This window comes from Alligator mississippiensis, chromosome 1 (assembly GCF_030867095.1).
Source record: "Alligator mississippiensis isolate rAllMis1 chromosome 1, rAllMis1, whole genome shotgun sequence".
Classification (NCBI taxonomy): domain Eukaryota; kingdom Metazoa; phylum Chordata; order Crocodylia; family Alligatoridae; genus Alligator; species Alligator mississippiensis.
The window spans coordinates 311,106,701-311,122,451 of NC_081824.1; the positions used below are offsets into that span (position 1 = coordinate 311,106,701).

At 38.4% G+C, this 15,751-nt stretch overlaps 1 protein-coding gene across 20 annotated transcripts in view; it reads right to left on the minus strand.

The window, feature by feature from the left end:
- Positions 1 to 15,751, minus strand: part of GK (glycerol kinase) — a 358,525-nt gene that overhangs the window by 50,296 nt on the left and 292,478 nt on the right. For 17 of the 20 annotated variants that reach the window (XR_002089913.2, XM_019486305.2, XM_019486298.2 and 14 more), the window contains 10 exons: positions 14,706 to 14,843; positions 13,817 to 13,926; positions 12,822 to 12,888; positions 11,385 to 11,402; positions 8,547 to 8,582; positions 7,995 to 8,062; positions 5,208 to 5,250; positions 4,123 to 4,203; positions 1,621 to 1,699; positions 414 to 510 (listed from right to left, as the gene is read on the minus strand). Coding sequence is in view for 19 of the 20 variants with exons in the window: in XM_019486305.2 (XP_019341850.2) it covers positions 414 to 510; positions 1,621 to 1,699; positions 4,123 to 4,203; positions 5,208 to 5,250; positions 7,995 to 8,062; positions 8,547 to 8,582; positions 11,385 to 11,402; positions 12,822 to 12,888; positions 13,817 to 13,926; positions 14,706 to 14,843 (737 nt within the window). In the remaining variant the exon portion in view is untranslated. The remainder of the gene's footprint in view (positions 1 to 413; positions 511 to 1,620; positions 1,700 to 4,122; positions 4,204 to 5,207; positions 5,251 to 7,994; positions 8,063 to 8,546; positions 8,583 to 11,384; positions 11,403 to 12,821; positions 12,889 to 13,816; positions 13,927 to 14,705; positions 14,844 to 15,751) is intronic. The other 3 variants (XM_019486290.2, XM_019486301.2, XM_014611206.3) reach the window with 3 other exon arrangements.

A 15,751-nucleotide genomic window follows, 5' to 3' on the forward strand; every position in this document is an offset into this window, starting at 1 on the left:
TATGGTCCCCGTCTCATCTGCTGTTCTGCTTCCTGCCCTATCTGCCTCTGTGCTGCCTGCTCCCTCTCGCCTATCTGCCACATGCCATGCACAGAGGCTGCCCATGCCACTTGCAGCACACGTGCTGCCCTTGGACAGCCATTTTAGAAAGTGGTTGCTCTTTTGAGCTGGAGAGCAGCCTGATATGCTGACTTCAAACACCCTCTGCTGCTCTCTTCTTTTCTTCACAATGCACTAGCAATTTTCTTAAAGGACACAAGAAACAAATTCAATTAAATTCTTTGGTGTTTTTGAAGGAGAAGGAGCAAGTTCAATGAGTAAGGTTAGCGGTCCCACCTACCCATTAGAAGTCAAGGATTGTTTACAATATCACCAGGCCTTTCTGCTCGTATAGTATTCAGTCAGATCCTTACCCTCTTGCACTGGGTTCCCAGTATGGTGCATAGAGTCCTGAAAATGCTGGCACGAAGTAGCAGCCATAAGAAGTTCCCACTTCAGCAGCAAGTTTTTCTAGCACACACAAACACAGAGTCTTTACTTAGCTCTATGCCCAAATACATTTATAGTGAAATAAGTGTTTGGTTTGGTATGTTTTCCTGTCCCAGAAGTTATTGTTTAAAAGACAATTAAAAACATATCTAGGAAAACAGTTAAAAATACTACAACTAGAAGGCAGACATGGCTATTCTGGCACCCAGATGGCTAAGCAATGATCAGGATTAAGGAAATTAAGATTCAAATTTATGAAGGAAATCAATGGGATCGGTAGATAACCAGCATCTCAGATCACTTCTAGTTAAATGATCACATCTAGGTTTAGGTTGCAAGACTTTAGAAAACAAGCTGGATATTGTTGGGTTTTATTCATTTTTAATGTATACAATTTTATAACATTCAGAATTTTAAATTCACAATTTATATTGGGATAAAATGTCCCAAAGTGTGTAAGTGCCCTAATTCTCACTGACCAGTCATTTGAAAACAAAACAAAGTTTATACACTTTTGCTAATTTTACCTGTTACCTTCATTTTTAAAAGTTAGTTTAGCCTCAGTTTCTGTAATACTAAACTGGAAACTTACATACTATTGTGTGTTTTTTCAAGCAGAAAAGCATTAACTACCTAGATTCCTCCTGTTTTTTCCATTCAGTCATCACAGATATCCTGACTGGATACTAAAATCATATACCAAATTAAATGCCATTTGACCATCATGTAGATTGAGGCCTTCAATTAACTCAGTGTTACTACTCTCGTCCACAGAGATCACAACGTGCAAGGCCATGGTCCTACATTTGGGATCATACGGCCTGGGAACAAATTTATAGGTTTTATGATCCGATTTTCAGTGAACTTCATAACGAAACTAATAAATTCACCACTTCTGTGATACCTTCCTATATGTCAGCTTAATGTAGCTCTCAGGAATTTTAGCACAAGTGTTTTTTGCAGAAATCCCACATCATTACAGTATTTTGGGGAGTGACTAATTGCAAATAGTTGCAAATGTTAGTCAACATATATATTATTGAACTTATCTAACTTGGTTCTTTTGACCTTTCATTCAATACGAGAGACTTCAAGACAGTTTGAAGAAGCCTGCAAATTATGAACACTTACCAACTTCCTGGGAAGATTTCACAATACCAAGATTGTCCCTCAGCCAACGAACAACAGCACCAGCTATGGCAACAGACCCCTATAGGAAATCCAGTCATACATTTAGTTTATTAAATTTCTACTAGGCACTAACTGAATTTTTTTTTTCACTGATTATTTGCATGTGGTCAGAGAAGAAGGAAAGAAGAGAGCACTGTGCCAACTCCACACTCTATGTGACTAATTGTTAGGATGTTTGTCATTCTGGTCCTAGGCACGCAGCTGTAAGGTCCAATAGCCCCAGGTTCCAATCTAAAGCTCCTTGTGACAAAAAGACATCCACCAGACTTCAAGGATTCTTCTGATATCTGACAGGCAAAGTTCTTTGAGTAGATGTGATATCTTTTATTAGACCAAATGACTAGTTGGAAAAAAGTTCCTGGCAAGCTTTCAGACACAGTCACCCTTCTTCAGGCATAGGAAGTCTCTGCTGGTCTGAGACTCCAAGGAACAAGAGAAGCTAAAAGTGTGGCGGGATGTCAGTGAGAATGTAAATAGGTAGAAATTAGAAAGACAAAAAGGTAAAGCCAGTAAGGGAAGGGAAAGAAAGCAGGGGAGAAAAAAAATGCCAAAGGGGAGTCATTATAGTGATAGAATATGAGGTAGAAAAGAGACTTTAAGTGAAAAAGGAAATAATAGATCAGGAGAACAGGAATAGATGTCCTGTGCCCCCATAGGTAGCTGAGAAATGTGCCCCCATAGGTAGTTGGGTATTCTGGTCTTTGATAGATTTGGGGTGTGTGTTCATTCTGGTGTGCAACTGTTGTTTGGTTTCTGCAACATATTTTCCATCAGGGCATTTGGTGCACTGGATGACATGTATAATAACATTTCTGGAGGTGCAGCTGTACAATCTAGGAATGGTGTTGGTTTTGTTGTGGGTGGAGATGTGTTGGCAGGTTTTGCATTTCTTGTCCTGGCATAGTCTGGATCCATTGCTTTCTTTCCCCTCCCTTCCCTGCTTCACCTTTTGTTTTTCTAATTTCTACCTATTTACATTCTCACTGACATCCTGCCACACTTTTAGCTTCTCTCATTCCTTGGAGTCTCAGACCAGCAGAGGCTCCCTATGCCTGACGAAGGGGGATTGTGCCCAAAAGCTTGCCAAGAACATTTTTCCAACTACTCAGTTGGTCCAGTAAAAGATAACCACATCTACTCAAAGAACCTTGCCTGTCCTATGTCCTCACACCAACATGGCTACAACCAAAAACCCAGCACTGATATCTAAAGTGCTTTTCATGTACTTATGTGCTTAAGGTGAGGGTTTAAGAATGTATATCATATCTAGAGACATTTAAAGAAAATTTCGATACTTCATTTGCACCAGTAAAAGTTCTTCAAATGCCAGAAGTTTTACTTTTGTACATGCTTATCACATCTAAGACCAACCAGGATACTCAACCTATGCATTCCTGTATCTCTGCCTTTTCCTGCCTCAAGACTATTTTTTAATCTATGGATTATTTCATAAGAATAGTGAGATGTTTGTTTAAAAAAAGAAAGAACCTCTGTACAAGATACAGCAGTACGAGCTGATAGTCTTGCTTTAACAAACAAACAAACAAACAAACAAACCAACCAACCAACCCTACTGGATTGACCTTTCAGAGAACACATACCAAAGAATATCTATTTTGCGGATCCCAAGAACATTCAGACACTGACCTGCTCAGCATGGCCAAAACGAAGGCATTTTTCAACATGCACTGAAGCAGACCATTAGACGCCAGAGGAACTTTAATGTTAAACAGTTTGGCAATTACAGACTTCAAATGCCTCCAGAGTTAGGTGGTAGCCAATAAAGGGTTTTAAGGATAGAGAATTAGGCAACTAAAAGGTAATGCTCACAACAGAAATTAGGAACCCAACTTTTGCTGAAGTCCAAGAGAGATTCTAGAAACCTACTTAATCACCTTTAATAGGTACGATTCATCACAAATTTTGCAAAAAGCCTATTTGAAAGCTGGAAGTTTAATAATTACGCTTCTCCAGGTTATCTTGGTTTCTGTCTGTATATTTTAAATTCCTCTCCTGGAGCTGGGTGCCTAACTCTTGGACATGGCAATATCAGCACTGCAAAATCTAAATCAATTTGCAGTTCTTGTCCCCAGTCCTTTTGTGAACATCCATGGAACCTAACAAGTCTACTAGGTGCTACTGGTCCTTAATTTTCCTGTAAATACTGGTAATACCACTGGAGGGTGGACCCCAAAAATCCCTACACTTGTCCTACACTTAGAAGTAAAGCTGATAAAGCATCGTCTTGTTTAAAAAATGGAAATTTAAACACACTCTCTTACTTCTTCTTTTTAACATACTGTTTGTTTAGGTTTGCCTACTAAAAGGTTAGAAATAGTGACTGCTATTTTTACAGCAGCAAATTATTTATTCTTTTGGATGCTGGATACTTACTTTGAAGAGAATGAAAACAAAAACACAGAAAGGAATTCTTGTACTTACTTCTAGTGCATAATATACAGGCTTGTCCCTGCCCAGCTGGTAAGCCACTGTGGTCAGAAGGCCATGCTCAGAAAATACAGACTTGAGAGAGAGAGAGAGAGAGAGAATAAACTATGAACTACTTAAAAAAAACAAACCATGGTTTATGAATCAGAAACAACTGATATATAAAATACAAAAAACTACTACATAAGATACTAAAACATCTTCAAATTAAAAGCAATTATTTTACAAATAAAAATATCAAGAGCAAGAAACAATCTTTAAATGTAACAGTATTTTTTCTGGCAAACTTTCTAGAAGTTAGCCAGTGGTTTAGCCTAATGCACAAACCATAGCCCACAACCACTGATACCTGCCCCTTACTGTTTACATGCATTGCTGGAGACCTCTATAGAGTCTTCCCAGTAAAGAACTTGGAGCCTGAAGAAATTGCTAAAAAGGAGAAGCCACAAGCTTAATGTCTCTACTAGCTGAAGTTGAAACATATACATATACACACACACACACACACAGCCCAGAAGGAGGAGGTATAAAAGCATATACAAGTGAATAGAGCAAGACAAAACTTGATGAGGTTAATGTCAGCAAACTGAGAAACTGGGAACAAGTTAAAACAATGGATACTTGTTGATCCATGCCTTGAATTAAAGGCACTGCTTTTTAAATCCTATAGATTACAATGTGCCTTTTCCTCGTGCAACAGCTATTAGCAATTAAGTGGAGTACAAAAAAGGCAATTTTAAATTGGTATTGCAGAATTATCCCAAGCGAGGGTCACTAAATAAGGGAGCACATGAGCAATCTCATTTTGCATTCAGGTACCTGTTTTCTATTACTCAGCTACTCCATATCACAAGATTAAGCCAAGTGAGTTCCATATTATGTCCATCTGAACTTTATAAATGTATGCAAATTACAATCCCAATATACAAAAAGAAAAATAAGTAACTGAACCGACAGACATCATACAGACAAAAAAATATGAAGGGCTTATGTAGCAAGATTGGTTTCTTTAGAAAAAGGAATAACCTGTATGAAAAATATGGTTCAGTGTCAAGCTATTTTGAATTCATGCAACCAACCTTTGGACCTGTATTGCAAAGCAAGAAACAGCCTGTTCCGTACCTGGAGTAGAAGAGAATACGCGTTAATTTATATAAAAATAAAGAAATATATAAATGTTGGCATTCATTTATCATATTTTAGTTATGGGGATGTCATGGCAAAGCTGTTTAGCGTATCAAAGTAGTAACACAGCTAATGTATCATCTAGTTTAATAATACATGTATAAAATACGCATTTGTATGAACCTTACTTTTAATCACATCACCAAATTTAAGCAGCAAGGGAATCTTGCTGCAATAGAAAAATCTATTACTATAGCCTTTAAAATACAAATGGCTGGTTTCTTTAGGAAATGCAAAAGAAGAAATACAAACATGAAGAAACTGCCATAAAAAAAAAATCTCAGAATAAAGTATGGCAGATTAGTAGATGTAGCAAAAACAAAAAGCTCTCTCTTTCTAATATGCTATCAAACTGTTACTAGGGGTTCACTGAAAAATATTTTCTTGGGCAATACCGACAGTCAATGATTAACCAACCACACTGGCTGATGCCGATCCAATAACTGATACTTAGTAATACTGTAGTGCAAGGCATTTTAAATTACTGACATAAATAAACCTTTGTTTGTTTGCTTGTCTGTCATTTAAACACACATACAGCCCCTGCCTGTTCCAGTCCTTGATGGGGAAGGCAGAGACCACCTTATTCCCACGCACGTCGTCCCCTTGCTCATGGTTCCTACTAGCAGCCCCGCTCTACACGCAACCTGTGCTGCCTGAAGCGGACCCTCGCATGGACAGCAGCGCCAGGCCTGCGTGTTTGGAGCCCCAGAGCATGCTGCTGCCTCAGGGCCAGCGGGCCCCGCACAGCCACACTCCCCTTGGCCACCAGGGAGAAGTCGCTTTCACAAATGCGCCCAGTGCCTGGCGAAAAGGAACATCCCTCACGCGGCACCTTACCTTGCCTGCGCACACCGCAATGTCTCCGCAGCAGCCTAGATGCTCAGGCTCCAGCTACAGGCACGGTGTTGCCATAGCAGTGGCAGAGGCAGCGGCTGCAGCCAGTAACAGTCCCTTTGTTGCTGAGCATTGCACCTTGTGACCGCTCTCCAGCACCCCCTCCCACTGCTCACTGGGATCTGTAGTCTATCACAGGGTTGGGCTGGCGGCAGGGTGAAAGGACCGGACCACACTCGCCAGGGTGCTCAAGGCATGAGGCTGTAATTAATTGGCTACAACCACCAAAAAAAGCTGATAGCCGATAACTTCTTTTCTCCTTTTAATCAGCGCTGATTCGATAGCCAACCAATATATTGGTGCAACCCTAACTATAACATTGGTAACCTCTAAGTATTTCTCATGTATTTTTCACAAAAAAGGTGAAACAAGGAAATACACCTGGAAGTGTAAAATTTTACTTTTTGGACTTGGAAGACATTTTGAAAAGAGGGTAAGTTGTGAATATCTTTTGTGAGTTAATGGAACAAAAATGTAAGTCTGTGCAAGTCTGACCAGCAGTTGAAACTTCAGGTTCAAACAGGTGGCAAAAATGTATATTATTTAGCAACAAGCACTGATCAGTGAAACGCCAGCAGCTGCTATTCACCCAGCAGCAGGCTCTACCTGAGCAGCAGCAACAGTGAAAGGGCAGAGGGGCAAGGAAAATCAAGAGGTGAAATAAGAGTGATGGGGGAATATGGTATCATTTGACTACTAGACGGGGTGGGGGCAGAGCCTTACCTGCTTCCAAACAGGGCTGCTGTAAGCCAGTAGGAACCTGGGATGGACAGGCTGCCTACTCTCTGACCAGGACTGCTGGGAGTCATCTGCAACGCCAGCTGTAGATAGACTCTCCACAACAGCCCTGGAGTGTGGATGGGTAATGAGGGCTAGTGCCTTGCTCACTGCTAAACAGCATTAGCACATTTCCTTGCATACAGCGCACATGCAGATTTTCAGCAAGTTGTTTTTGGGAAAAATGTGTGGGCTACATGCAACCCCTCCATCCCCCCCCGCCCCCAAACAAAACAAAAACAGCATTTTTGTGTAGTCAAGAAAGGCATGGAAGGAAAGAGCAGATATTTTCCAAGGTGTATCTCAAGTCTTAAGAGGTTGTAAACCACAGTTATATTGTAATCCTTTCATTTGTTCAAATTTGGGCCACTCAACTTGAAGTCAAATTTTAGAACTTGTGGATTTTGCAATAGAAGATGCAATTTTAGACGACCATCATCATAGGGTACTTAACATATTTTTTCAAGTAAAAGTTTCAGGGTTAAGTTTGCAGTGTGTTCAATATTGAGTTACAGGGGTTTAGGTTGTAGCCGTGTTGGTCTAAGGACATAGGCAGACAAGGATCCTTGGGTGAATTTGGTATCTTTTATTAGACCAACCCAAATAGTTGGAGAATATTTATTAAGCAAGCTTTCGGGTTCAAAAACCCTTCGTCAGCCTAAGGAAGTTTCAGCAGTTGGCGTGTGTGGAAGAGCGCACACCAGCTGCTGAAACTTCCTTAGCCTGACGAAGGGTTTTTGAACCCGAAAGCTTGCTTAATAAATGTTCTCCAACTATTTGGGTTGGTCTAATAAAATATATCGAGTTAGGTACTTACTAAGATTAAAAAAAAGTTACCTATCCACATGCAGGTATTTTTAAAAAGGAGAAAGAAAAAGGAGTTGCAGACACTTGTGCTCAGCAACTCCCAGCAATTACCTAGGATAAGGTCACAAATCTATCTTTCTGTATTCACCACAGAATGAAGATGAGCCAATGCCATTTACAGTGTGCTTGTGCTAACTTACGTGTTTTTTGCTTGTCCATCCCTAAAACACATTTGTCCAACTAGTGCAGCAGATTGGTCACCCAAGCACTGAAAGGAGAAATATTTTAAAACAAAGGCATACATACAGACTACTGCTTAAAACAGCATTAAACCAGTTATTCTGGCCTACAGAAATCAATTTAAGGAGATTCAAACAACCAAATGTAGCAGCAACACATGTCTGAGTCTGACACACTCAACATTTCTGTATAGAAGTCTCGTACTTTAAGCCTTTATTTTGTGATACATTATCCTCTTTTCATAGCATTTACTTAGTGGAGCTACCCTCATAGATAATAAAGATCAATGCTAATAATTCAATTGGGCTTGATAATGAAAAGCAAGCTTGGATGTGAGCCTAGATGTCAGCAAGACCATACACCATGCTTGCTAGAATTAAAAATAACATGTTTCAACACAAGTCTGCTTATTTTACAACAATATTAATTCATTTTAACATTTCTATACAGTGAAGATCTTTCTATATAAAATCAAGCTCTCACACGAGACTTTGAATTGGAGTACAACTCACCCCAGAAATTGGCACACCCGTCAAAGCTCCAGACTTCTGGCAAAAAAAGGCAAACATGTAAGATTGGATTATTTTTATTTCTTAAATAAATATTGCAATAATTGTGTAATAAAGGATTATCCATTCATTTTTAATAGAATGATGCATACTTCATATATGAATGGAAAGAAATGAAACAGAGCTCTAACCCACATGAAAATGGGTAGCGACTTAAAAGCTAAGAACATTTTTTAGTAAGTGCATTCAAAACATAAACATTCAACAGAAGACAATGAAACATTTAGCAAAAGTAACAAGTTTTTAACATGGTTTCTTGGTACAAGCTGGACATCACAAGAGCACCAAAAAGCACAGCTTGCGTTACTTTTCTTCTCCCTTCACTGAGGGACACTCCAAAAAACCCCAAATTTAAATAATTTCTTCTCTGCATTTTTACAAGCTAGTACGCAATATGAAAATCATGATCAATACTATATCATGGTGTCACAAATTAGCATGAATGAGAAATGCTGTTCAGGTTTTTGTTTTTTGCTTTTTTTTAAATTTTTTTTACATGCCTGGGACTTAACTGATATGCCCATGAGCTACATATAGGTTAATCCTGCTCCCATCAATTTCTGCATAATTGCTAAATACAGGGCCTGAATCTAGGTTTCATGGAAGAGAAGACAATTGCCCACTGGGTTCAACAATGAAGCTTAAGCATTTTGTCCTTGGGGAAAAAAAAAAAAAAGAAAAAAAAAAGCAATTTCAATGCATGAATTGCATCCAATTTCAGAGGTGTTGTTTGTAGCTGTGTTGGTCTAAGGACATAAGCAGACAAGGTTCTATGGGTAAATCTGATATCTTTTATTGGAGCAACTAAAGTTTTAGTTGGTTTAATGAAAGGTATCAGATTTAGCCAAAGAACCTGATGTGCCTTGCATCCAACTTCAGCTTTAGGAGGGAAAAAAACAAATACAAATAGACTTGAAAAGCCTAAAGAGTATATTGGTAGATTAAAGGTTAAAACATGAAGGCTAAATCAGGCAAATAAAAATGATATATTTATGTGGCCAAGAAGAGAAGCAGACTATAGTATCACCAACTATGCTAGGCATCAATAAATATCCCTCCTCCTTTCCTACTACTTTATGGTGACAGAATCATGGTGTGGTTTATCCAATGAGTGGCCCTGGAAAAAATTATTCCAAACTTTGGAGGAGAATTATGATCCTTGTTACCAGACTTTTTCTAGTCCTTCAATCTTGATAAAACAGTCTATGATAACAAAAGGGAGGAGAGCTAACTAATGCTTACAAGGAAGAACAAGCTCAGGAACAATGCGACTATGCTACCTTTCCATTGCCTAGGTCTCTACTACAAATTACCTTTCAGATGCACAATGAAATTTTAAAAATAGCTTATGACAACTGACTCTGTATTGTGCTGAAAATGTATTAAGGAATGGAAAAATAGGTATGAAGTCCAAAAATCCCCAGAGCTTCTCCCTGAACCTTGTTCACCCACTCCAAAAGTAAAATGGTTCCACCCACACCAACCCTCTGCAAGGATTCTGTTAGCTAGCCTTGTTCTACCACTCCTCTCTCGCCTTCCCTTCTACATCACTTTGACTTTATGGGAATTGGAATTTTTTTCTTTTTTTTCCAAATGAATATATGCTTTATACTTTCTATGATGGCTGCTATTAGACTATAAAATTATGCATCTTGGATTATTACTTTTCCCATCTCTGTGGTCAAGATCAAGATTCAGACTCGAGAGGAATTTTTCCTGTGAGTGAATAAGCAGAGCTTTCTACCCTCTACATTATGTACAAGAGAAACGCATTGAAGCCACAAGGGTTGAAACAATGCCTTTAAAAGAAGATGGCCTGCAAATCAGGTCCTATCGCTTAGAGGGAACGTTAGAGGTCCCTGCAACACCATGATCCTTGTATACGTAGTTTTAGGCTTGATGTGGTGGATTAAGGAGAGATCCTAAACCAAGAGATTGCAAGATTCATAGGCTTACTCCAGACTCAAAGGAGGACTAGACCAACCCATTTTAACAGTTCTCATTTTCAACATAATTTGTTTTAACAGTTACAGTATTATCCATGACAGAAAACACAATAAAAGATGCTAACATGTGGCCTCTAGCAATAAGGTTTATGCTTTGCATTTATAGCATTTTTGAAAAATTACAACTCATGTTTTTAACAAAGATAAATTAGGTCTCATTTTCAGATTAAAACGTTTTCAATTATGCAGCATTTCTTCAAAACACAATCACAATGTTCCAGACATCCTTCAGGTGTTATATTCTTGCAAATAACCACAGGCATCACTGGTATGCAGTACCCTGTCAAGACCTGCTTTACTTAACAAAGTTGCTTCTTTGTGAAGCTGTGACAATGCATTTTCAGTGAAGCCATGCATAAGACATAACAGTGCATTTCCAGTTGGAAAGTCTTAGCTATTTCTTGAATTCCCATTTTATAGGCTGAATGTTCAGCAGTTTACATTAATTTGTAAAAAAAAACCCTTATATGCCTTCTATTAATATTGAAGGCAACAGGATATTCCATATTCTTATGAGAGAAAGTTCTCTCTATTAGCCAGTAGCTATGTTCGTTTCTCTTATGAAAAAATGTTATTCTCCCCCTGAGACTCATACAAGCATACCAGCTAATTCATGGTCAATCTGGTCATATCATTGCAATGCCTCAATATGGAGAGACTTACCAATTTTATTTTACTTAATTGTATGCAAAAATAACATTTGTAAGTGGAAATGCATTGTATTTGAACAAATGGATGAGAACTGGTGGACAGCCTGATGAAAGCCTCTACTCACCACAGCAGAACTGATTTTCTACAGTCAGCAAGAAAAAAAAGTGGGTCGGGAGAGGGAAAAACAGAAACAGACTAGTACAAGTTGAAAATCATCTACTATCCTGTCAATTTTTCTTTTCCCATCTGCTGTACTAGCAAAGAGTAATCAAGTTGTTCTAAATTAATCTAACCCCTTTGGATTCTAAATGTGAATGTCTTCTCCCACTAGCAAAAACTTTTAGATTTTTGGCTGGTTAGAGCCAGACTTTTTTTTATTTTATTCTATAATTAAAAGGGCAAGGTAGACTTAGTTGGAGCATATATAAAAGGATAACCTTCAGAGCAGAAAAGAGTTTCCTGTAGAGAAAAGAATCTATATACAGGCTCTTGTTCTGAAGACTTCCCAGTCAAGGAAAAAAATTAGGTCAGATTCATTAACATGCCAGTACCATACTGCACCACTTCTTCTGAGGTACAAATGTCTTAGTCCCAACTGACTGACCACAATTCAGGACTCCCTTCGGTGAGAAGTCTCTGCAGCTGCTCAAGAAGCAGTATGACTGCAAGACCAGCAATGCTCCATTAGTTTTTTGTACCTTAAGCTTACCCTAGCAACTAGAACCAGATTCTAAACAACAAAAAAGACAATGCAAGATACCACTTGTACTTTTGATCTATCAGAATTATACCAAATCCTCCTTTTAACTCGCATGAGCTTGAAACAGGGGCCTTACCATTCCCTTTACTAATTATATTCCCATATAAATCTCTCATTGCTCCTTCTGCAGCTAATGCTCCCAAAAAAGTAATCACTCCAGCAAGGGCACTGTTTGAAACGAGTTAATTACTTTTTATTCGTGGTTACAAAATTAATTTTTCCAAGTAGATTGTGAACCACTAAATAAGAATCAGATTTTTACTATTACTGAAAAGTCCTTCCAATTTGTTTTCATTAGATAACAGTGGTTTACAACCTTCTGGCCCTGCAGGCTGGATGAGTGGCATGGGATTGGATCCAACATGGGGTTACAACATGGAGTCATTCCTGGGTGCAATCTGGCCTGGCCTCATGGCAGCAGAGAAGACCCACGTACCACACAAGACAGTCATCCAGCCTGTGGGCTCCCCACAGGTCTGGAAATTTGGTAGCAGGTAGTGGGGTCAGCATTAGTTGCACTCATGGCAGTTAATATTGCCACCACTCCCTGATGGCAAATTTATACTTGTAGGGAGCTCCCATGGGCTGAATTTACTCTTTGAGCCAGAGGTTGAGCACCATTGTGATAACAGGTAAAGATAGTACTATTATTTTCAATGCTGACAATCAACCTACACTGCTCTAAAAAACAGACTAGTAACTCTCCAGCCTACCAGAAAGTTTTTCAAGCTATGCTTCAATAACTATGTTTGCAGGAGAGAGAATTTAGGCACAAAAACCAAACAAACAAAAACTACATACCATCAGGCCATAGATCTCAGAGGAACTCCTCACTTTTGGAAGTATTTCCATAGGAATATCAAAAAACCTGAAAACAACAAGACTATTTAGTTTGCATCTATTTGTATTGAATTAATAAGGAAGATCTACTTTTCTTAGACAAATTTAAACTATAAAACATAACCATGTGAAGGAAACTGTGATTGCCATATCTTAATCCATTACTCACTGTCCTTCCCCACAGTTGCTATGGAAGATACCCATCTTGTATTAAGGATATGGACAAAAAAAAAACCACTTGTAGTGGCTTCAAAAGGGGAGGAATGACTGCTACTCAGAAGCATAAGCCTATAGATAAAATTGAGCTATGCTGCTACCAACCCTTCTTCACCCTATATTTGATCCTGAGTAAAGCAGGGTTAGAGTTAGTGGGTTTCACTACAGTTAGATTACTCCAAGCGTTGGTCTGTCCATACTCTAAGAATGCATGCATTTTGGAGTGTTCAATCAACAGATCCAATCCCAGTCACATTCCAGAATGTCATTTTCAAAGCAGATATGTACTTAAAAAAAAGGGAGATAGAAAAGAACAGAAAGAAAAAAAACACCAAAAACCTAAACCCAACACAACTCTTTGTAAAGCTTGAATTTAAAACAAAGTCTACAATTTTCCACCATAGTAAATGTGGATATTCTGAAGGACTAGTTTGAGAGCTAAGAAATTAAAGGAAATCTATTAAGGTTTATCCCTTGTGTGCCATTTTTCCAGCTACAGAAAAATACTAGAGTTTGCAACCCTTCATTAATCCAGGCAGCAGTTATATGGATATGTAGAAAGAAGAAACCCAAATTGTTATGTTCCTAGTAAATGCAACTAATTGCTTTTTAGTCACAAATGTGACCAGACAAGTGTTGCCTGAAAAAAATTCTTTGAAAAAGACACAATTAGTGTCTGTCTTTACACATCATTGACTAACACTGCTATTTCACTAGATGTAATGAAAAATTGAACTTACTGGCAGAGTTCAGGGTCCCACTCCAAGGAATGAATGTTGAACAGCATTGTTCTACTGGCATTAGTCATATCAGTACAATGAACACCTCCATTCCTTCCGCCAGTCAAACTCTGAATAAAGCAGCCAGCAATAATGTCAGCAGGGGAAAAAATTAGCAGCCCACTAATAGTATGTAGGTATTATAAAAACAATAAATTTATTAAAAATGAAATTTCCAGTAAGAATATTTTGGGCCCTTAGAAGCTGGAACTCTGACCCTGACCCTTTTCAATGAATAAATGAAAAGCTAGACAAAAGACATTCATCAGGGACACACAAGAAGAATTATACAAGGTACAGGAATCTGAATCTGTGTATTTTAATGTCTCCTCTTTCAACATGCTGCAAAGGTAATTTGCTAAAGTCTCTGAAGGTCCACATTTTCCAAAAGCATAAGCAAAATTTTAGCGACACTTTGCTAACAAGAGCCACACCAAGCATGATGGTTAGAATATTTAAATGACATAAGGCAGGAATTAGCTTGTCTTGCCCAAATGTCAGTATTAGAAGTTATTAGGTGGCCCATATTTACAAAGTGGAAGTCTGCTTTAGCCAAGAACACTTCCTTCTTCCCCACAATGTGTTAAGAGCAAGTCATATACAATTAAAGCACTTGAAAGCAGTTGTAAATATAGAGCCTTTTGTCTCAGTCTGAAAAAAGTGCCCTTTATTGTTTAGGAGGACATGAAATAACAGGTTACTACAACAGTGGGAAGACTTTGCAGAGATAGGCAAAAATACAGCTGTTGTCTAATGCAGCCTCCCAAGAATGACCCAGTCAGGTGTTCACATAAGAGGGGGTGTCTGCATCCGCAATCAAAGCTTGTGATACAAAACTTCACAAACATACCCATATAAGCCATGAATCAACGGTGCCAAACATAGCGCGTCCATCATCAACTGCTTGCTTAATTTCTTCCACATTATCCAGCAGCCATCGAAGTTTCACTGCACTGAAATATGTGCTAAGTGGAAGACCAGTCCTAGGCTGCAAAATTGAAAAAAATCTTTAGGGCATCTAGTCAATTGATTCTTCCCAAATACTTCCATATTTTTACATTATATTGGGGAACAAAGGGTGAGAGAAAAGGGAAACTAAGCAATCAAGGGTCTTTCAAAAAGAAAAAACAACTAAAAATGTCTTAAAAACAAGAGAACAGATGTTCCCAATATTGTAAGCCTGCATACACCAAAACCAAATACTAACATGCTGCTGTGATCTTTGTTCATCAACGTATCATGTGCAGTTCAAAGATCTTCCACATAGTAACAAGATACGAGCGTTTGTAGAAGTCATATCTTATCTTAAAGATCTGCCTCCAATCAATCAGAGAGCAAACCCAGATGCTTAAATGAGTATCTTTGAGAGGACAGACTGCTAGTTTTTGGTTTTAGGGCCAATCCAGCTAACATGCTGCTTCACTGATCTGTTATTGGGTGTATCCAGAAAACAGAATGGCATTTTACAACCATACAGCCACCATGTTAAGATATTAAATGTGAAAAGAATATATATACTTTGTTAAATAGTTTCTCAGTAACTGCCAAGTTTGCTTTATTAAGATCTAGATATGAAAGAATCAGGATACATTTCTAAAGAATTGTATATAAAGAAGTATTTTGGCTGGGGGTCAAACTTTTTCCTGTTAATTCCTGGGATGATTTCTATTTTTAGAGTGATATTGTGAAACCTAACTACCACAACTCCCATGCAGTGACACTTCAACAACTTATAAACCAGGCCAATTCCTTTGGTAACTGGGTAAGTAATTTTTTTCTACTTTCAAAACTCATTCTGATATCCCTAGACACTACTAGAATCCCCAACCAATGTAACAATTTGACAAGTTAAGGATGAATTAGAGGTCTTAACTCAGAATTTCCAGGTTTGGGGAA